The 24,060-nt window shown below is 42.6% G+C and overlaps 1 protein-coding gene across 1 annotated transcript in view; it reads right to left on the bottom strand.

Moving 5' to 3' along the window:
* Window positions 1–24,060, bottom strand: part of LOC145355894 (transmembrane protein 132C-like) — a 928,035-nt gene that overhangs the window by 25,018 nt on the left and 878,957 nt on the right. The window contains exons 7-8 of the mRNA XM_080208358.1: window positions 12,899–13,172; window positions 3,725–3,916 (exon numbers count right to left, since the gene is read on the bottom strand). Of these exons, the coding sequence (XP_080064484.1) occupies window positions 3,725–3,916; window positions 12,899–13,172 (466 nt within the window). The remainder of the gene's footprint in view (window positions 1–3,724; window positions 3,917–12,898; window positions 13,173–24,060) is intronic.

Consider the following 24,060-nt stretch of genomic DNA (forward strand, 5'->3'; position numbering starts at 1 on the left):
AAATACTTTGCATCGGTCTTCACTGTGGAAGACACTAACAATATTCGAAAAATGTTAAATAATGAAGAAGCAAAGAAGGGAGGGGAAGGAAATAAATACAATAACTACCACTACAGAAAAAGCACTCGGGAAACTAATGGGGATAAAGGCCACTAAGTCCTCTGGGCCTGATGGGTTGCAGCTCAGGATATTAAAGGAAGTAGCTCTGGCATTAATCTTCCAAAATATTCCTAAGTTCTGGAAAAGTCTCAGAGGTTTGGAAAACTGCCAATGTAACACCCTAATTCAAAAAGTGGGGAAGACAAAACAAAACAGGTCAGTTAGTTTAACATCTGTCATTGGGAAAATGCTGGAGTCTATCACAAAGGATCGAAGAGCAGAGAATTGAGAAATACATTATTTAATCAAACAGAATCAGCATGGCTTCAGGAAGGGGAAATCATGCCTAAAACAATTATTAAATTCTTTGTAGTAATGAGCAGGATAGGTAAAGGGGAACCAGTAGATGTAATATACTAACTGATAGAAGACAGGGGGTTGGGATGAGGGGCATTTTCAGGGTGGCAACATTTAAATAATGGAGTGCCACAGGGATCAGTTTATGGTGCTGCAATTACTTACATTACATATTAATGACTTGGACAAAGGAAATGCAGACATTATTGGCAAGTTTGCAGATGACACAAAAATAGGTGGGAAGGCAAGTGTTGTAGATTTTATGACCTCGCTTGAGTGAGACCAGAAATTCCTGCCCGAGGTCAACAGAGATTTCTGTTGTTGGACCCTCACCCGCTCCGATTCCATGGCGAGCGAGGTAGAAGAGTTCCGGCCATAGAGTCTACAGAGGGATATAGACAGGTTAGGTGATCAGACAAAAAAATTGGTGGACGGAATATAATGCAGAAAAATGTGAAGTTATGCACTTTGGTAGAAAGAATAAAACAGCTGAATATTATTTAAATGGAGAAAGACTGCAGGAAGTTGTAGCATGGAGGGATTTGGGGATCCTCGTGCATAAATCATAAAAAGCTAGCATGTATGTTTAGCAGGTAATTGAGAAGGCAAATGAAACGTTGGCCTTTATTTTAAAGAACAGAAGGATCGAGTCATTTTTCATAAGGACTCATAAGTTCCTGTCTCTGACATTGAAAGGAATGCTAATGTCCACAAGAGGGTTCTTCACAGCAATTGGCACATGCATATGTATAGCAAACAAATCATTGTGTTTTTTCTTGCGGGTGGGTGACAGGTGAATCAGATTGAGCTTGGAACAAAATCAGTTCATAGATCTGCTGCACGGAAGGAAGGACTCCAAGTCTTAATAGCTGTGGACATGAGTTAAAGCAGCAGCCGCTACTTCAATATGTTTACAAAGCGCACTATGCTTCAGGTTAAATTACAATTTGAACTGTCAACACTGGAAAATTCCAATCTGTGAGATTTCAGTCATGTCTCTCCTCAATGCCAAAATCTGAACATGGCCAGAACACTAAAACTGGAAACATAACGCTGTGCTTGCTGTGCGTGGCAATTGCTTAGAGAACACTCAAATAGATGACATTCCTTTTAATAAATAGGTACAAAAACAGACTTGTGTAAAACCTTGCCACATCTGCGTGATATATCCCATCCTCGATTAAGAAGTGGCCCTAACTACAACAGTACGGGAATGAGATAGAAGAGGGACAGACAAAAATTTCAACACAACCCAGTGTTGTAGGTCTAAATCCTACACTTAATGTGTCAAAATTCTTGTTTGTGAAGGGAAGCAGAGTAGACAGGAAGGGACAAAAATTGTACATTAAGGTTATTGTAGGAAATAGAAATAACAAAACTAAATTAAAGGTTCTTCATCTGATTTCATAAAGCGTCTACAATAGGCAATGGACAAGGCGCCACACAAAAGATCAACAGGCAAGATAAGGTCTCATAGTTTTGGAGGTATAAATCAGAATGGATAGAGGATTGATTAACAGATAGATAACAGACTGGGCAGCACAGTGGCTAGTGCTGCCTCACAGCTCCAGGGGGCCAGGTTCGATCCCCGGCTTGGGTCACTGACTGTGTGGAGTTTTCATATTCTCCTTGTGTCTGCGTGGGTTTCCTCTGGATTCTCTGGTTTCCTCTCACAATTGAAAGATGTGCAGGTTAGGTGGTTTGGCTATGGTAAATTCTCCCTCAGTGTATCCAAACAGGCGCTGGAGTGTGGTGACGAGGGGATTTGAGTTTGCACGTTATCCCCATGTCTGCATGGGTTTCCTCCAGGTGCTCCCACAGTCCAAAGATGTGTGGATTAGGTGGATTGCCCTTGCTAAATTGCCTGTTAGTGTCCCAGGGTGGATTAGCCATGGTAAACATTGAGGGATAGAACGGGATCCTGTCAGCGAGTCAGTACAGACTTGATGGGCCAAATGGCCTCCTTCTGCACAGTAGGGATTCTGTAAGCTGAAAAATACCTCACATTTTACAGTATCACCCAAAGTTTCAAGTACCCTCTTGAATTAGACATTTCTCTCTTTCACTGATTGATCACAATAGCTGGGTAATTTAGATTTTGGGCTATAGTGTAGCAACGATCTATTGTGTATCTCTCTAGATTTTCATATGCTCCTAAAGCAAAAAAATCTATCATAGCACACTCACTCTGCAGTTTGATCTTTAATTGTCAATACACAACATCAGTGAAGACATCACTGCTTTCCCACTCAGGCGGCACGGTAGCACAGTGGTTAGCACTGCTGCTTCACAGTCCAGGGACCTGGGTTTGATTCCCGGCTTGGGTCACTATCTGTATGGAGTTTGCACATTCTCCTCGTGTCTGCATGGGTTGCTCCGGTTTCCTCCCACAGTCCAAAGATATGCGGATTAGGTTGATAGGCCATGCTAAAAAATTGCCCCTCAGTGTCCTAGCTGCATAGGTTAGAGGGATTAGTGGGTAAATGTGTAGGGATATGGGGGTAGGGCGTGGGTGGGATTGTGGTCGGTGCAGACTCAATGGGCCAGATGGCCTCTTTCCACCCTGTAGGGTTTCTATGATCTGAAATCCTTCTTACTTGTGTTGAAAAATATTCTTAATTACTCACAGAAATCCAAAATGCTACTTTAAAGCAACAGTCAAAATTGTACCTGATCATTTTTGTTTATTTCCCTCCCCTATATTTCTCTCTTCCTGAGCTTTTACCAAAAACAAAAGAATTTGGTTCCAACTTTCCTATTTACAGGGCAGTGATATCTCCACTGACAGACAGGTCACAAACTAAAAGCAATTATTTTAAATTCAATTCCGCAAAAATTGTAATCTCTCCCAAACTAAAAGGATCACAATCATGATTTTTTACTTCAAGTTAATTCAATGAGTACTATTGATTTCAGTTTTCTGAGCCTCGCACTCCGCTTTCATAATCTAATTTAATTCGTCCCTTTTCCCCCACGGACCTTTCTCTTGTTTGCATCATCACAAACTGGGAAAACAGTCTGCTGAAAAACTACAAAGGATGGTGCATGTAACCCAGGGCAACCATGTACTCATTTCCCCTGCACACCTCTCCAAACACTGGCCCCTTTGTTGTGAGAATACTCATATTTATTGCTGGTAACTCTGCACAGCAGAGGAGGGAAAGAACAAAGCCATACAGTTTTTCTAAAGTAGTTGATTTGATCAGGAATTGTCCTTATCGGCTGCAATGAATGTACAAAGCAAGAAGCTGAAATTCAGAACAAGTACCTGTTTGGAGGTGCGAAGCTGCTCTTTTGCTGTTGTCGTAGCAATGATGACCCGGTTGCTGGCTGCACTCAGCTGGAAGGACAAGGAAAGTCCAGCCACGATTTGAACTCCAAGGTCCGTAACGGACACCTTCTCCTCAATCACCGTTATTGTTTTTTCAGCCAGGATTGAATCAGAAAGTGGTGACAGCACCTTGGAAACGAAAAAGTTTCAAACTCAAGCACTTATTACTTCCATTTACTGTATTATATCAAAGCTAATTAGCATTGCCCTTTCATTGCCTAATTAATAGTCTAATAACCATTACCTTAAATGTAGAGAATAATATTCACAACAATACCTTTGAAAAGGAGGAGTTTCAAACTCAAACACATTACTTTAATTTACTGTTATATCAAAGCCAATTAGCATTGCCCTTTAATTGTCTAACTAATTGTCTAATAACCATTATCTTAAATGTAGAGAATAATATTCATAACAATATATTTGAAAAGAGGGAGTTTCAAGCTCAAACACTTATTACTTCCATTTACTGTGTTATGTCAAAGTTAATTAGCATTGCCCTTTAATTGTCTCATAACAATTACTTTAAAAGTGGAGAGTAATATTCATAACCACCACTCAGCCATTTAAAGTCTTAAACATTGTTATCCTATGGCTATTTTTATAATGAATGTTTTAACAACTGTAATTCCAAAAACGCTAACACAAAGAAGCCTCTGATCTTCTGTTACATGTTGAAGCCAGACTATGAGAGGCTGAAGGTTATTAACTTGAAAGAACATACAATCTATCGACAAACAGTAATAATTATGGACAGGTATTCCGCAGACCTATAGGTGACATGCCTGACCACAGCTCTCAACCTGATCCAGATAATTAGACAATCTCATATGGCATTGCATATGGGCAATAAGAACATATACTAAAGATATGTCAGTGTGAAAGGAGTGATGCAAGCAAGCAGGAAAGGCTTGCAAGGTTTGCCAATTTATGCACACACTGCGTTGAATTCTTACTCACTCCTAATCAACCAGCCAAACCAACGGAACCAATATGAGTCCAGTATTGCAATCAGTAACTATGCTACATTGCTGTTCATTGTCAGTTGTGAAATGAATTAAATCTACATGGCCTGTTAATTTACTCTCATTTTTGCCTTCCATTGCTTAGGTGCTGAAATCCTATCTGCAGTGAACCTTTGTTGCTGATCTACTGATGGGGACATTCAGTCCTGATTGTCCTGTGACAGATTCGTAAGCACTCGGGATACGTTGAAAATGAAAGAGATACAGCATTACGTAACATAAGGAGTGGGATAGCTTGATCTTGGGTTCGGACATAGCTCGGCACAACATTGAGGGCCGAAGGGCCTGTACTGTTCTATGTTCTATGACTGCAACCCTCAGATGGGACAACGGTCCCTCAAAAAGTGTTACACCTTCAAGAAACAAACACATGTTTTAAAAGCTATCCTAATTAACATTCCAGCCCAGCAGAGTTGGTTGTATTGATACACATTACCAACAGCATTGAAGCTGATAGCGCACTATTTAAAGTTTATTTATTAGTCACAAGTAAGGCTTAAATTAACACTGCAATGAAGTTGTCGTGAAATTTCCGTGGTCGCCACACTCTAGCACCTGTTCGGGTCAATGCACCTAACCAGCACACCTTTCAGAATGTGGGAGGAAACCGGAGCACCCGGAGGAAACCCACGCAGACAACAGGAAGAAATGTGCAAACTCCACACAGACAGTGACCCAAGCTGGGAATTGAACCTGGGTCCCTGGTGCTGTGAAGCAACAGTGCTAACTACTGTGCCACCATGTCATGAACACAAACAACTGTGCACTCACTGAGGAGAACAGGAAACTGATGGGACACATGCAACACTTAAAATATATAAGGCCCACATTTTGTCAAACACGCATATTCACACATATAAGGCAACCATGCTGGGTTTCCCTGTTGCAACTCATGATACTTACCCAGGTGCTCTCCCCAAACTACATCTCTTTTTCCATGGTCCCATTCCTAAAACTGAGCAACAGTCAAAGATGCTGCAGAGCCCAACACTGCTAAATCCCTTCACCATCAACATCATGGGGTCAACATTGATAAGAAAATGAACTGGACTGGTCATATAAATACTGTGGCTGTAAGAGGCTGAGGAATTCTGTGGTGAGTAACTCACCTGACTCCCCAAAAGCTGTCTGTTGTCTATAAGGTACATGTAGGGGTGTGATGGAAGACTCTCCCTTTGCCTGGATGAGTGCAGCTTCAACAACACTCAAACAGCTTGACACCATCCAGGATGAAACGGCATGCATGACTGGCACCCTATCTCTGACATCAATATTCACTCCCTTCACCACTGACAAACACTGGCAGCCATATGTGTACCATCTACAAGGCATACTGCAGGAACTCATCAAAGCTCCTTGACAGCACCTTCCAAACCCACAAACTCCACCATCTATAAGGATAAGAACAACAGATACATGGGAACACCACCACCTGCAAGTTCCTTTCCAAGCCAAACACCATCCTGACTTGGAACTATATCACTGTTCCTTCACTCTCATGGGATAAAGGCCTGGAACTCCCTTCCTGAAAGTGTACCTACATCAAATGGACTGCAGCGGTTCAAGAAGGCAGCTCACCACCACCTTCCCAAGGACATTTAGGGATGGGCAATAAATGTTGACCTAGTCAATGATGTCCACATTCCATGAAAGAATAAAAATAAATCAAGGAATCAGGGATAAGGGGAGTGGGCAGGAAATTGGAGTTGTGGCAGGTGATCATAAAGAATAACGTGAGGGGCAAACTCGTATTTCTTATGTTTTATGGCCTTAAGTTGTGGGAAGCTCTGCACCTGCCTCAGTCTAAATACACATGGACCCCTCTCCAAACAGTTAAAAATGCTTAAACGTTTACAGGACGGAGAAGGAAAAGTTTCATTTTCTGAACACTTAAATCAAGGCAGACTAAAATTTACATCCAACATACAAGTTCTGATAAAGCACGGGGTGCAGATGCCGGGATTAGACTCGGGTGGGCACAGTAAGAAGTCTCACAACATCAGGTTAAAGTCCAATAGGTTTATTTGGAATCATGAGTTTTTGGAGCGCTGTCCCTTTATCAGGTGAAGAAGCAGCACTCTGAAAGCTTGTGATTCCAAATAAACCTGTTGGACTTTAAGCTGGTGTTGTGAGACTTCTTACTGATAAACCAGAGTTGTTATTACACTGGCCCGACAGCCCACAAGTATTTTCCTCACTTCTGTGGGTTTTTAGTTTAGTTTTAGTGTTTAGTGGAAAATAAATGGATAGAGTTCTTTATTATTGACTTTGTAATGGACTGCAAATCTGGACTGCAAATCAGGGCTGCACATACAAAATTTTAGAACATGTGCCCTTTGGAGGTAGATGCGGAGAATTTACCCCTCTATGAGATGTCGGACCCAAGTGGTGTGAGATCCCGCCCTGTCTCTGGGAGTGTTACTCTCCTTCACTGCAGCCCATGTTAATAGATTGATGCTGTTAGTTTGGCATTGGCTGTGCAGCACAATTGCTTTACATTGATGCTAATCTTGCCCCTTCAAAAAATGATTATTCAGGAATCAGGCAATAAATTGCACTGGTGCAGCAGGCATTCTTTGGAGGATTGTGGTTAGGGCATGTTGCTAGTTTAGGAAGTGAGCATTTACTCCACCTCTGTGCCTTTCCTCGTGGTGACAGAGACTGAAACTGCAGACAAAGCATTGGGAAAAGTTACATTAACTTTTGGCTCCGTTCATCATTCACGGATTCCCGGAGCTGGCATGGCGGCACAGTGCTAAGCACTGCTGCCTCACATTCGCCAGAGACCCTGGTTCGATTCCCAGCCTTGTGTCACTGTCTGTGTGGTGTTTGCACATTCTCCCTGTTTCTGCGTGGGTTTCCTCCAGATGCTCCAGTTTCCTCCCACAGTCCAAAGATGTGTGGGTTAGTGGATTGGCCATGCTAAATTGCCCCTTAGTGCAGGGAGACCAGGTAAGGTATATGCATGGGGTTCTGGAGATAGGGCCTGGGTGGGACTGCAGTCAGTGCAGACTCGATGGGTTGAATGGCCTCCTTCTGCACTGTAGGATTCTATGATTCATGTCAGTGGGCACGCAAAACACATACAAAATAAAACATGGCATGTTGAACAATTCTCAGAATACGGGTGGCACTTTCCAGCTGTTCATGCTGGCAGGATACCCTGCTCCCACTGCAGTGAACAGAGATTTAGCTGAGCCCAAGTTGTCTGTCCTCACTCGCTTACGCCAGTGGGGTGTAAGCAGCAGGAAAATTCTGGCCAACATATGTGGCTAACAGCATAATAAGATGTGACAGACGACATTCTCCAACCTCCCAGCCTCGTGTATTCCGCCAGCGAGAGGTGGCGCGTTGCTTGCTAGCGGCAGGATTCTCTGGTCCCGCTGCTGTTAATGGGAATTCCCAATGACGTCGCCCCACATGGGCAGGAAAACCAGGGTGTATCACCGGTAGGACCGGAGAATCCCATCAGCGTGAATGGCCCGAGAAGTCTGGCCGATATTCTTCAGTTCTTCAACAGGGGGCGCATTGGGCAGACATCAATTAATTAATCCTGCATTGCTCTCAATACCTTCCCTTTCCTACGGATGTCCAATCTTTCCCACGAAAATGAAAATTTACAGTTCTATCATAAATGTACGGTGGACAAACTAGTAACAGGGAATCAGGCAACACTGTGGCACAATGGTTAGCACTATTGCCTCATAGTGCCAGGGACCCGGGTTTGATTTCCAGCACTGTCTGTGAGGAGTCTGCACGTTCTGCCAGTGTCTGCGTGGGTTTCCTCTGGGTGCTCCGGGTTCCTCCCACAGTCCGAAAGACGTGTTGGTTCGGTGCATTGGCCGTGCTAAATTTTCCCTCAGTGTACCCGAACAGGCGCTGGAGTGTGGCAAATAGGGCATTTTCACAGCAACTTCATTGCAGTGTTAATATAAGCCTACTTGTGACTAATAAATAAACGTTAATTAATGAATGGAAGATACATGCGATGCACGCATTATTTATCATGAGCTTTTGTTCTCCAACTTTATAAGTTTCAAGCTTCAGCTTGGTGTGACCCCGCCCTATAAATGTTGTATTGGATGCACAGTGGTTGCACTTTGCAACTGTTATTAACAGTTTGTGTGTGATTCCTTAAGGAGTTTAGTTGAGACATTCAATAGGAGATATGCCAATGGCCTCTGTCATTTATACTCAGTCTCTCAGGAGTGCACATGATGCATTTTATGCAATATAGGGACTGATATAAACCCAATTTCCCTGCAGAATGCAGCCATTAATACCAAATAAGTAATTAAAAATTGTACTTTGAAACGCCAGTATTCTCTCTCACGGACTCAGTGATGTGTTGAAGAATCATTGTGTGGTTTTGGCTGACTTGCCTGGCAGATACATGACTATGTAAGCGTGACCCCAAATTCTCTGTTGGCCCAGAGGCAGAGAGAGTAATATTGAGTAGAAATGTCATTCAGTGTTCTTTGTTTTAATCTTTCAGGACAGAAGCGCTCCTGTGACCAGTGATTTCAATGCCGTCAGATACGTGTCATAAATCATCTCTAACACGGCACCACAGGGTAGCTTTCAGATAAATGTACAGGCTTGAAGATTCAGCTCGACATCAATTGGCCCAAATCTTCCGATCAAAGTCAGAACCCCTGAGTCCGACCCCGATCGGACAGAAATAAAATACACACCTACCTTTCTCCTAGTTCTCTGGGCAATCTTCTGATGGAGAATCCTTCCAAACTAACTCAGCAAAGCAAACCTCTGAGACATCAATGAAAGGGATTCATGCAGAAGTCACACCTTTTTTACAGCACTGGCTGCCTTATTCTGGTAAGTAACATGTTCAAATGTCCCAAACCTGCTTCGAAAAGCTATGAAGAGACGGTAAGTGGCTAAGGGGGTGGAGCTAGTGAAGGGGTGGAGCTAGTGAAGGGGCGGAGTGGGTGAGGGGACAGAGTGGGTGAGGGGACAGAGTGGGTGAGGGGGGACGGAGGGGGTGAGGGGACGGAGGGGGTGAGGGGACGGAGGGGGTGAGGGGACGGAGGGGGTGAGGGGACGGAGGGGGTGAGGGGACGGAGGGGGTGAGGGGGCGGAGTGGGTGAGCGGATGGAGGGGGTGAGGGGGCGGAGTGGGTGAGGACGGAGTGGGTGGGGGGGGCGGAGTGGGTGAGGACGGAGTGGGTGGGGGGGCGGAGTGGGTGAGGGGACGGAGGGGGTGAGGGGACGGAGGGGGTGAGGGGACGGAGGGGGTGAGGGGACAGAGGGGGTGAGGGGACAGAGGGGGTGAGGACGGAGTGGGTGGGGGGGGCAGAGTGGGTGAGGACGGAGTGGGTGGGGGGGGCAGAGTGGGTGAGGGGACAGAGGGGGTGAGGGGACAGAGGGGGTGAGGGGACAGAGGGGGTGAGGGGACAGAGGGGGTGAGGGGACAGAGGGGGTGGAGTTGGTCGGGAAGTTCAGAAGAGGTTCATCAGATTGATGCCGGGGATGAAAGGTTTGACATGTGAGGAGAGATTGAACAGTTTGGGCTTGTACCCACTGGAGTTTAGAAGGATGAGAGGGGATCCGATTGAGGGATATAAAATTTTAAAGGGGATTGAGAAAATAAATGCAGGTCAAATATTTCCCACTGTGGGGCTATTTAAAACCAGAGGTCACAGGTACAGGTTGCGAGGTAGTAGATTTAAACCTGAGATGAGGAGGAACTATTCCTCACAGAGGATGGAGGATTTGTGGAACTTGCGGCCCCACAGTGTGGTGGAACCTGAATTGCTGAATATAGCAGATAGATATATTTCTAATAAAAAAGGGAAAGAAGAATATAGGGAACAGGTGGGGAGGTGGATTTGAGACCAGGGAGAGATCAGCCATGATCTTATTGAATGGCGGGGCAGGCTCAAAGGACTGAATTTGCCGACTGCTGCTTCTAATTCCTGTGTTCCTGGGAGATATGTCTGGTTTGCATATAAACTTTACAATTCTACTGAACGGATGCAATGGAAAACATAAAGAGAAGAAAAGGCCTCTGATATTATTAGTCTTTACTCCATTACCAAATAGGAAACAGACCCACCTGCTGTCAAGCTTCTTTGGATTTTGATTTGATTTGATTTATTATTGCCTGCCAATGTTAATCTGCAATTGGCTGCTAGTAGGTGAAAAGGAGCTACCTCTGGTGGTTTGTCATTCAATATTCTCTCCACTGTGTGAAAGTGCCTTCCAGTTAAACTTTTCTGACAAAGACACAAACTGCCCAACAGGGGAAATAAGCCCAGTACAACTGGAAGAGATGAACACTGGTCTGAACCTTAACATGGAAAAAAGCAAATTACAGCAGATGCTGGAATCTGAAACTAAAAGAGAGAACGCTGGAAAATCTCAGCAGGTCTGGCAGCATCTGTAAGGAGAGAAAAGAGCTGATGTTTCGACTCGACATGACCATTTGACACAGCTCTTTTCTCTCCTTCCAGATGTCGCCAGACCTGCTGAGATTTTCCAGCATTTTTTCTTTTGGGACCTTAAATTGGAATGTTAGTTCAGACTACAATTCTTATTTCCCAGTTCTTACCATTTATTTCTTGTTCTCGGTGGTCACTTTGTACAGCCACATGTAAATGTGCAAATATGTTTTTGGATTTTTTTTTAGCAAAACCATAAAGACTGTGTTCGTATTTTAGAAATAATGAACTGAGCAAACCTTACAATAAAAATCGAGGTATGTTAGAAGGAAATCTTATCTCCCAGTGTGGAATTTCAATTGTAAACCAATACTTGTCACTTTGTGAATTGGAAATGGCACAGATCTCCCATTATGTTAGAGATCATATAGTGCATAATCAGGCCATTCGGCCCATTGAGTCTGCACTGACTCTCTGATAGAGCTTATCCCTGTAACTCCATGTATTTACTCCACTCGTTCCCCCATACTACACATTTTTGGGACGCTAAAAGTCAATTTAGAATGACCAATCCACCTAATCTGTACATGTTTGGCCTGTGAGAAGAAACCGGAGCACCCGGAGGAGGCCCACGCAGACATGGGGGGAATGTGCAAGCTTCGCACAGTCACCCAAGGTCGGAATTGAACCCGGGTCCCTGGCTCTGTGAGACAGCAGTGCTAACCACTGTGCCAAGAGGCAAAAGTAAAAGTGTTTAAAATCTAAACTAAATATTTCCAATTGACTGTTTTGAATTCCTTTTTTGACTCTCAGATAACAGTCAGGATGAATGCTCCTGAATGGAGGTGAGGGATATTAAGTTTAACATTTGGCTATGAATGAAAATCTGGAAGGATAAAACCTTGACCAGTCAAGAAGAATATTGGATGATCAATTGGAATCTCAATCCTCGGAATTCCGCCCATTGGAGAAGGTCTCTTGGGATGTGATTACAGATCGGGCTACCAGACACAATACTGTGAGGTAAGGAAATACTCCATTTCAGATACATAGGGTGACAATCTGTCAGGACCCTCTTTCTACCCAATGTACCCACTCAGTGGACAGCACTCTTTCTTGCACACCATTAGAAATTGGGTCCAGCTCCAGCTGCTGAAGACAGAGTCTGGCTACAGCACAGGGACGCGATAAAGAAAAAAAATGTTAAAATGATCAAAAGAAAAATAGCACCTGTTGGATTAATTTGCTGCTAATTCCCCTGTGCCGCTGGATGTTATACAACCTTTTAGTCATTCAGACAACTTGATAATTAATACAAATGAAAAAGAAATTGTACCTTTTTTGAAACGAAACAACACATTTACACAGCGACACTAATCAAACTGACCTTTTTGCTGTTGCTGCTGTATCACTCAGTGTCTAATTATTATTCTCTGGGAGTTGTCAGTATATAAAAAAAACGCTCTCAGGAACCACAAACCCATGCAACAATACAAAGGGCAATGTTTCGAATACATTAATGGCTTGTACAGCAGCAGATTCTGCAGATTACCTTGATCTTTCTGAGAGAGGTTTCTCGCTTGCAAGTGAAGGCTGGGTTAGAAGAAACGAATGGCAGAGGGCAAACAGGAGCATTGTAAGACTAACGCACGCTTTGCAGTAATTACATCCCAGGACTGAGCATACCTGGATGGTGGCCATTCCCAGTTCTTGCCCGCTCAGTATCCTCCCCTTCTCCAACTTTGCGATCTGTGGGTTGTCCATTTTGAGAAAGTCGGTCACCAGGTCTGTGATGTCAGCTTGCCAATCATTGCCTAACATGTAGACGAGCTGCCCACCTGGGTCCAAGGTTTCTGCTACAAACTGTGTGAGGACCCTCACCATAGCACGTTGGTACTGAAGAGTGCACCCTTTCCCTTTCTTTTCATCATCATCCTCATCATCACTCTCCCGTGTTGGCCTACCAAAAAACATTGACAGTTTGTTTTACAATTCACAGCCATGTACATATTGAAAGAGGCAGTACTGAAATCTGTACATATTGAAATAGGGGGAGGCGATGGCCTAGTGGTATTATCGCTAGACTATTTAATGTTCTGGGGACCCAGGTTCAAATTCCACCACGGCAGATGGTGGAATTTGAATTCGATTTTAAAAAATCTGGAATTAGGAATCTGCTGATGACCATGAAACCATTGCCGATTGTCGGAAAAACCCAACTGGATCACTAAGTCTTTCAGGGAAGGAAATCTGCCATCCTTACCTGGTCTGGCCTACATGTGACTCCAGAGCCATGTGGTTAACTCTCAACTGCCCTCGGACAACTAGGGATGGGTAATACATGCTTGCCAGCCAGCAGCGCCCATGTCCCACAAATGAATTGAAAAAAAACATAAAGAATGTGAACTTCACCTTCACTGCTAGCTGAAATGATTCAGCTCACAACCATTGCACACTTTTTTTATTAATGGGTACTTTTAGAATTCTTGGTTAAATATCATTTCATTGACATCTGATGCATTATTATTTTTGTTGTTACTCTTTCCCCGGGACAGGTCATCCAAAGACGTGTGGGTTAGGTGGATTCGCCATCCTAAATTGCCCCTTAGTGTCCCAAGATATGTAGGTTAGATGGATTAGCCATGGGGAATGGGTGGGTTTACAGGAAAAGGGCTGGCGAGGAGGCCTCGGTAAGATGTTCGGTCAGCGAGTCGTTGCAGACTTAATGGGTCGAATGGTCTCTGCTGCACTATAGGGATTCAGTGACAAAGGCCAGAGGCTTACAGCTTGAGGGGTGCCACTGCATATCAAGTTTCCCGCTCTCACAGCCTGCCACTGGCGTGCGTTGGAAGGATTTTGTAGGTTGATACTCAACCTGTTTGGCACCGTTATGAATGCACCTTCCTTGGCTATCAGGTCCTGGGGTGGTACTCGAACCTGGAGCTTCTGCTTTGGAGGCAGGAGAAAATTACCACAAGACCTCCTTTAAGTCAATGTAACAGCTGATAAGTTCCAGGTAAAATATGAGATGCAGCAGTTATGCAGTTAATCCACTGACTCTGATTACACTTCCCTTCACCTCGGAAAAGCAGCCAGCATAATGAAGGACCCCACGCATCGAGACATACACTCTTCCACCTTCTTCCGCCTGAGAAACAGATACAAAAGTCTGCGGACACGTACCAATTGACTCAGCTTCTTTCCTGCTACCATCAGACATTTGAATGGACCTACCATATATTCAGCTGATCTTTCATTAGACCTTAGCTATGACTGTAACACTATATTCTGCACTCTCTCCTTTCCTTCACTATGAACGGTATGCTTTGTCTGTATGACATGTAAGAAATAATACTTTTTACTGTATACTAACATGTGACAATAATAAATCAAATCAAATTAAAAAATAATCAATTACTGACCATCTGACAGCTTTCAAAATTTAAAAAAAATTATTAGTCACATATCCAGATTACATTAACTCTGCAATGAAGTTACTGTGAAAATCCCCTAATCGCCACACTCTGGCTGTTTGGATACACTGAGGGAGAATTTCTTATGATCAATGCACCTAACCAGCACGTCTTTCAGACTGTGGGAGGAAACCGGAGCACCCAGAAGAAACCTATGCAGACACAGGGAGAATGTGCAAACTTCACATCAACAGTGACCCAAGCCAGGAACTGAATCCAGGTCCCTGACGCTGTGAGATAGCAGTGCTAACCACTGTGCCACGTGTGCATTGCACATAAATGCCATGGCATATTTTGAAACAGAACAGAACAAAACTCCTCTTAAGTTGGCTCCAGCTCTATCATCAGTGAAATCCCATTGGAACTGATTTACATTCAGGCTGGGGAAAATAGAAACAATTTATTTTGTAGTTTTAGTGTAAGAGTATTTGGTGTGCTAGAGGGAGACTAGAGGAGAGGTTGTAATAGTAGTGCTGGAAATATAAACGTTATTTCACTACAGTTTCCTCCAGCTAAATTATTGCTTGGTTAAGCAACTGGTAACAGCGTTCCAGAATTAGCCCCCAGACAGGTCGTTGGTCTAATACCTGTTGAGAAAACTGTTTTAGCCATGTACTTTACAGTGGAAAACAGCCCTTTTATTGGATTCTTCTCAGGCTTGTCAAGTTGAGGAGTGTTATTAATGAAAACTGATCCCAAACATTCCCAGTTGGGATGGAGCTGCCTGAAAGATAAGCCTACCCTATATTACAGAATGAGTGAGAGTGTCCTGTTCCCATTCCCAATTGTCCATAGACAGTAAGCTTTTGAGAGGAAGATGTTTGTGTCTTTCTTTAGGCCCTGGAGTGTGTGGTTAATTTAAATAACCAGCAGCAAACTTTTCTGTAGGTCTAAAGTAAGGAAAGATGATTTGTTTATGTACCCCCTCGCCCCGAAATATACTGTTACAACATTCACTCGCAAAGTCTCACACACACAAACGCACTCAAAGAAAATGCAGTTCAGGAGAATAGTGCACTTTTACAGATTACAAGCAAAAAGAATAGTTCATCATTCACGTAATTCTCTTCTTCTGGAAGACACATGTTGCAGGCATGATGAAGAACATATCTTCACTCCTCGGGTAATTTAAATGAATTGACCAGCCCGAGTCTGATGCCACCGTGTGTTTTCAGGATTCTCTTAGAGAGAGTGGTCATCTGCAGCTGCTTGTATCCTTATTGCCAGATGTGCGGTTTGCCATATCGGTGCACTGAATTAAAACAGGCTTGGGAGCCTTACGATGCAACAAACTCTGGTTCGTAAGACATAGGTGTTATTGCCCTTTTCTCTACCACGTTTTCTACAGACAGCACTTCCAATATTACAAAGGCATAAAGATGGCTGCCTCATCATGCAACTCCTCACAATTGTAATTCCTTTGCAATATATGATTCATTGTGTTGGGTTAATTAGCCATATCCTGGTTTATTCTTTAAAGACATTTATCCTGAGGGAGTTAAGACAATTGCCATTTTGATTTAAAATTGAGCCAATCAATTCAGGAATGTCCTTTGATGGACTCAGCATATGTGTAGCTAACACATTTTCACTTGTGCTGCCCTCTTTTATATGTTGGACAGTGAAGCAGCTCGTGAATACATGAGCCAGATCACCTGACCTTTAGCCTTTACAGCGCATTGTCCACTTCTAAAGGAAAGCTCCACTTTAAAGGAGTCCGTATTGAATGAAGATTGTGTCTTAAAACTGGGGAACTTGATGTGCCTTTACTGCTTGTGACACCTACTCTACCTCAGCAACTGGCATTAGCTACAGCTCTATAAAATTACACCCTATTGCATTAGCGTAGATCCATTTCTTACACCAGTCACCATTCTGGTTTTATCATCTGCACAAGTTCGCTATTGTGTCAAGTTAGGAGGGACTTCAGAACCACCCAAGGTCAATGGACCTTTGTGTGATTACCCCACCCCCACCTTCTCCCCCCGCACTACGATTCCCATGGTGGGCGGGACAGGAAAATTCCAGCGTCAATGTCAGTAGAATTTGATGCAAATGACAATAAAGGTTTACCCACTGAATCATCCAGGCTATGCCTCCTGTAAGAGGGAGAATCCTGATAGGTTAGTAAGATTTTTAAACCATTAGACATTAATTTGATTTGATTTATTATTGTCACCTGTATTAACATACAGTGAAAAGTATTGGTTTCTTGCACCCTGTACAGACAAAAACATACTGTTCATAGAGAAGGAAACAAGAGAGTGCAGAATGTAGTGTTACAGTCATAGCTAGGGTGCAGGAAAAGATCAACTTAATGCAAGGTAAATCCATTCAAAAGTCTGACAGCAGCAGGGAAGAAGCTGCTTGAGTTGCTTGGTGCGTAACCTCTTTTTCCCAAATGAAAAAGGTGGAAGAGAGAATGTCTGGGATGCACGGGACCCTTAATTATGCTGGCTGCTTTGCCAAGGCAGCGGGAACTGTAGACAGATTCAATGGATGGGAGGTTGCTTTGCGTGATGGATTGGGTTACATTCATGACCTTTTGTAAATCCTTCCAGTCTTGGGCAGAGCAGGAGGCAGACCAAGCTGTGATACAACCAGAAAGAATGCTTTCTATGCTGTATCTTTAAAAGTTGGTGAGAACCAAAGCTGACATGCCAAATTTCGTTAGTCTTTTGAGAAAGTAGAGGTGTTGGTGAGCTTTCTTAACTATAGTGTAGGCATGGGGGGACCAGGACAGGTTGTTAGTGATCTGGATACCTAAAAACTTGAAGCTCTCGACCCTTTCTACTTCATCTCCATTGATGCAGGCAGGGGTATGTTCTCCTTTATGCTTCCTGAAGTCGATAACAATCTCCTTTGTTTTGCTGATATTGAGGGAGAGATTATTGTTGATGCACCAGTTCACCAGATTCTCTATCCTATTCCTGCACTCTGTCTTGCCATTGTTTGAGATCCGACCCACTACATGGGTGTTGTCAGCAAACTTGAAAATCAAATTGGAGGGGAATTTGGCCACATAGTCATAGGTGTAAAAGTAGTATAGTAAGGGGCTGAGAACACAGCCTCGTGGGGCTGATAATCATGGGAGCACTGATAGAACTACCAGCATTGAGTTTAATGACTTTCAAAACAAGCTTACACATAGGAAATGGAATAAGAGATTTAAACAAATGATTATGATTTAAAACATATATGCTGATATTTTAAATGTATTAATATACTTTTTAAAGTATATTGTTCATCTTAGCCAAGAGCAATATGCTGTGAAGCATCATGGCAAAAGGCATTAGGTTGAAGCCAATTTCAAGAGGATGCTTAGACCTTGAGAATATGAAAGATTTATCAGTAGACTTTCAGACAGAGGGAACATTTAAAACACTAAATCATATTTCATGTACTGGGTTTATTCACTGTCCAGATAAAATGGATATATGGCCAGACATGCAGTCATGTATTAATCTGGTTTGGCAGTGACCTTTAAGGGAACTCATGGGAATGTTCATCTGAACTTTGGGCTAGCTTCTGAGGTTACTGGACAACACGGGAAGAGGAGTCAGCCAAGACAGGAGTTAGTTTCCAAATAATACTGACTAATAAAATGCCATTATACCAGAGGGTAAGATGTGATTGGCTAAGATATATGATAGATATTATTGTTGATTTATGTATATTGAAAATTATTGATTTAAAGCTAATGAAAGGCAGGGGTAATTGATTTGAAAAACCTATAATTGATCTGTTTTGAATTGTATTCATTAGATTTCATTGGAGAAGTCTAGCTGCTCTATCTCAGAGCTACCCTGATCCTTTGATGGTCTCCTAAAGGCCACTGGTCCAAAGAAAGTTATGTCTTTAAACTGAGACACTGGCTTCTTGAGTCTTGTATTGTCTGAAGTTCAGGCAGCACTGGCCACCTTGGAAACCCCAACAACACCTCCTATTTTCAAATCTGACTGTGTTTTCTCACCCTGGGTCTGAGTCATGCATTGTGTTCAAGTCTTCGATGCCATCTGTATTTCTTGCCCCTTCATGTCGATGGGTAGAAAATCCATCACTCGTCATTAACAAAGAAATCACCATTGTGCTGGAAACTTCAGAGATACGGCAATATAAAACTTACTTTCTTTTCTGACGACAATGTTTCGTTATTCTGTCAGGCCCACTTTGTGGAATTTATTTTTAGCACTGCACTATAAGACAGGTCTTCTTCTTGTGTCATTAATTGTGCCTGGCTCCCATATCCCAGTTCATCTGCTGTCAGTTTCCCAATCCGAATATATATTTCTTGGTGTTTCTGATGCTCTGTGGAGATGAGACCACTTCTTCTTTTCCTACTGTCAATTGGAATTTGGAAAGCTGGCTGTTTATCTCAATCCCCAACTCTGGTTTCCCCTTGTGTCTGATTAGAAGTCAAAGACCCAACGTGAGCAACAAGACCAGTTTATTGCTTTAACTGTTTCAAAAACATCTTTCATATATATGCTGGCATCACAGAAAATACTCGGAGCCAATGTCTACTGATATCAACAGGACATGAATGTTTCCCTGTCCCTACGTTTCATGATTCCTGCTGGATTTCTTAAAATTCACAGATTCATTATCTGATAATATCATCAAGTCCCTACAGCGCAGAAGGAGATTATCTAGCCCATCGAGTCTGCACTGACCACAATCCCACCCAGTACCTAAATTAAAAGCAAAATACTGCAGATGCTGGAATCTGAAACAAAAACAGAAAATGCTGGAAAGTTTCAACAGGTCTGACAACATCCGTGGGGAGAGAAAAGATCCAATGTTTTGAGTATAGATGACTTTTCAACAAAGGATCATCCAAACTTGAAACGTTGGCTCTATTCTCTCTCCACAGATGCTGTCAGACCCATCCAGCACCTATTCCCCTGACACTAAGAGACAATTTACCATGACCAATCAACCCAACCTGCACATCTTTGGAGTGTGGGAGAAAACCAGAACACCTGGAGGAAACTCATGCAGACATGAGGAGAATGTGCAAGTTCCACACAGACAGTAACCCAAGGCTGGAATTGAACCCGAGACCCTGCCGCTGTGAGGCAGCAATGCTAACCGTTGTGCCACCGTGCTGCCCCAAGATGTTTAGTATTTGATTGAGTTTTAATTTGCTTTCATAAATGTCATATTGAAATCTCAATTATATCATTGTAGTGTCTTACAACATGGATCAATTTTGCATTCAGACTATTTTGAGAATATTGCTATCAATGAATTCTGTAACAAACCAACTGGGGAAAGCAGAATGTCCTACATGGAATATCTAAGCATGAATATTTTTAAGTATTTGTGCTTCTAACCAGTTAAGTCTTTTAAGCATTAGTCAAACACACCAGTGACTTTTATATGTAAGGATACAGTAACCTTTTTATTAATAGCCCTTTTCCAATATTAGCAACATATGTGCAGACAGCCTGGGCATTGTGTTGTAAAGTTAGCTCTTGCACTGGTGTTACATACACTGCAATGGGTGAGAGGTTCAGGCAGTGTGAGACTTAGTTCTTCCAGGTAGCCTCATCCAGTGTAAGACACATGGGGTGGCACTTGCTTTATTGCAGTTATGCTGTGATCCCTGTGTTGGGGTGAGGCATGAACCATTTCACAATTCTTTAAAGTTACAACTTTAGGGGGAGAGTCAGGATTTAACCTGGCAGAAACTGGTGGCTTAAATAACAAAAGATTGGGCACTGGGAAGGTAAACCCAGGAGTTTCCAAAGCAGCTTCATGCATGAAAAAGAATTTCCACAGGGTTAAAATGACCCTGCCAAATTTTCTAGGACTACAGGACATGACACATTTGATTGTATCTCACCAATTAGCAAGTTTGCACCTCTTGCTGCTCTGTTCAATTCCATTTCTATTGGCACGGTCCCACATTTCTCCCTCACAGAAGTTCTGATTCACAGGATACATTTCTAGCTATCAAATCTGAAAATTTCTAAGTTGGCTGAGATCTACCATTACTGAAATCACACATTCTAATGAGGAAATATAGATGGATTCTGTCAAAACTAATCTTTTCACTTTATTGGTTCACGTCCTGGACCCATCACTTGATAATAATAAGCAGCATGCGCATTGAAGCCAGGAGGTTCACATTCGATGAACTATCGACCTGTTACTTCTGTGGCCTTTGCAAAGCAGCTTGTACACTGCACAGCCAGGGACCCAAGCCAATATTATTGCCTATTGTGTGTTACAACGTGACACAAGTTGACCTCCCAAATGTTACAGTGCTATCTTCTAAAATACTTAAAGCACAAGAAACCGCTCCATATCTTATCAGTTTGACATACGGTACTGTCTGATTATACAGTATAACAAGGATGTACTTGTGCTTTTCTTGGGTGGAAGCACCTGCCTTTTAAATTCTGTTGCTAGCCATTTGCTGAACAATGGCGAAATAGACAAAGACAGTGCTCGATGCTAATGGCCCTCAAACAATCAGTATTGCCATTTCTTGTACGCCACAGAATTGGTCCTGATAAAGCCCTCAGTGGAAAAAATATCATTCCATTGTTAGCAATTCAATTACTAAGGAAATGTAGGAAGAACATTAATGATGGAAGTGATTCTCACTTTCATCGCTAATGTTCTTCTTACATCTCCTTAGTATTTGAATTCAAAGGACGTTTTGGATTTCTTTACTTCAAAATGACAGTTTCATAAGTCATAAAAGGAGATCATTCTGTCCATTGTATCCATACTAGCTCTCTGAAAAAGCTATTCAATTTGCTCCATTTCTTCATTCTCTCATCTTAGCCCAGATATTATATACAATAGAACTAGAGATACATGGGGAGTTCCTTCTGTTTTCAATTCTTTTTATCTTCCCATACAAACTCTTAATGTGAGAGGAGATGATTCACCTACGATTGAAACCACAATGCCTTACCTAGATGGGCTACAATGCATTGGACACCAGCTCCCCTGACCACAGGTAGGCCTTGTCTGTGCTGATGTGATTCAACTAACTTGGGCAATAAAATCATATTTCTCCAATCTGTGATGCGGCTTCGTGGCACTGCTCACCACAATGCCGGAGATGTTGGGAGTTAAATGGGATAATTAAGGGTCTGCTGAACCTTACAAACCACTCACATTAAACTGTAACAGAATATGACAGTGTGAAATCCCTGAGATGAATCAGAGCCTGACAATTTCTCCCATTTTTCTGTATGAAAGCTGAGAACTGGAACATAATTGAACTGTACATTAGCAGATAGACTGAACCAAACAAGCCATCTCACTGGCTGAGTGAGCAGAAAATGTGTTTGGTCAAAGTCTTTATTAATAACCTTCATATATTTAAGGCAATATTAAACGCTCCTTTGTGTTTTATGCCAAAATAGGAACTCAAGCCGATTAAATTGTTGGCTTTGTCCCATCTCTTACTCAACTTCATCCTTTACTGAATGTTCATTACTATCCTTTTTAATGAAGGCTTGGTAAAATCTAACTTTCTGATTGGCTATATTGGCTACATTCCAAGAGCAAGAACAAAAGAATAGGACAATTAAATGATGCAGAAGGAAACTACATTTTAAATAGCCAATTACTGCGGGGAGGCACAAATGTTTATCCCACACCAGTTTACAAGAATCTCCTGACATTTTTCAAATACAAGATGCCAAGTGTTTGAGCCTTTCAGTTGCAGTCCAGTAAAGGAAAAACAAGTTCTGTTTCTTCATCAACTCACTTTATTTTCTGATTTAACTCCACATATACTTCAAACTACAGGGATTCACATATCCCAGTGAATTTCATTAAATGATTAACATCCAATTTAGGACTGAAGTGGAAGGTAACTGTTAACCCATTCCTAATATCAACAGCTTCAATGTTCCTTTACCCAGGAATGCCAATAGTTATGAAAAAGGTCTAAGGTTTCAGGGAGAACTGATGTAGTGCTCAGCACCTTGGTTTGGAGCCAGCCTTATGACCAGCACACCTCATGTTCGGTGTTCTTGATTAAGCAGCAATCGGTAAGCAAGTCTCGTGCATTGAATTGTTTCTGGATGTTCAGAATATGAAGGCAACTGGCGAGCCAGAAATCATCTTTTACACTCTGGGCCTTTTGCTATGTTGAATGCAGATGCCTGTCAATGAACTAACAGGAACACTCAGACACGCAATGACATTTCTTGGAGTGTACTTACATGTCTGTTTATTCGTCTATTCTGGACCCTGTTTAGGTGAGCTTGTTGGTTATAAAATCCCCACGTCTCCAGCAGGTGGAGGAGTTTGTACTCAACAGTGTGCGTGTGTGTGTGTCGGAGCAGTATTTTGGAGGATGATGTATTGTGCTCACAGACATTAAGGTGAGCTTTATTGTAGATTATGGGCTGCCAGTTAATTTCTGGTATCTGCACAAATCCATTCCTGACATTTGTCTCTCAACTAACTGTTGTCTGTTCTTCTTGGTCGGGGAAAGAGGTGCTAGACAATGCGCCTAGAGAGCGACACTTGGCAATGAGAGGTTAGAATCAAATCAATGCTTTGTGGTCGATTTGTGGACCTGCTAATTGGAGGTGCAGCCACTTCACCGCAGCGTGGGGCTTTCCAATCTTCAAATGGCAACACTGCTATAAAGTGCCCTAAGGGATGGGGTATTACTTGCAGACAAACAGCAAGAGCTAATCAGTACTGTGTCGGCAAGTCTTGTGATTTTTGCTTGTTAAACTCCAGCATTATCAGTACACACACTTGGAGCTTTCCAAGGAACACTACCGACATCATCTAAAATTGGCTGGGATTGTAGCAAGCAATGTGCGCCCTTAAAAGCAACCAGCATGCAGTTTATTTCAGGCAACTGGGAACTCGACTGTTGTGGGTTTGTCCGTTACTGAGTTTTTGAAGATTTTTAAGCCTCGAGTCAGAAATGTGACTATGCACAAACTAACATTATCATTGCACCGCCAGCCAAAAGAGCATTTCTGTTTCTCTTTGAATGATTTTTCTCTAGTGACACCCGACACACTTGCCAGCCAGGAAATCCCTGTTTTTTTTCCACTTCAAGGTTTAAACATAAACACGTGTGTCACGGTGGGGAAATGCATCTCACGCTGTGTACTGGGGACACGATAAATAGAAAATGGGTCTGTTTTAACTGCTCCAAGACTGCTGGTACTCTTCAGCACATCAAAGGCACTCCCCTGCAAGAATGAGCAGGAGCGCTCAGATTAAAATGTGACTCTATTTGGAATGGAACTTATGCAGCCAAAGCTGATAATAAATTTGGACACAGCACAACCCAAAGAAGCAGCAACCAGGTGAATGGCCAGTGCTTTTCCTTAAGTGTAGACAGAGGAGCAAATGTTAGATGGAGCAATGGTTGGG

This window comes from Carcharhinus amblyrhynchos, chromosome 20, assembly GCF_965287045.1.
Source record: "Carcharhinus amblyrhynchos chromosome 20, sCarAmb.v2.hapA, whole genome shotgun sequence".
Lineage (NCBI taxonomy): Eukaryota > Metazoa > Chordata > Chondrichthyes > Carcharhiniformes > Carcharhinidae > Carcharhinus > Carcharhinus amblyrhynchos.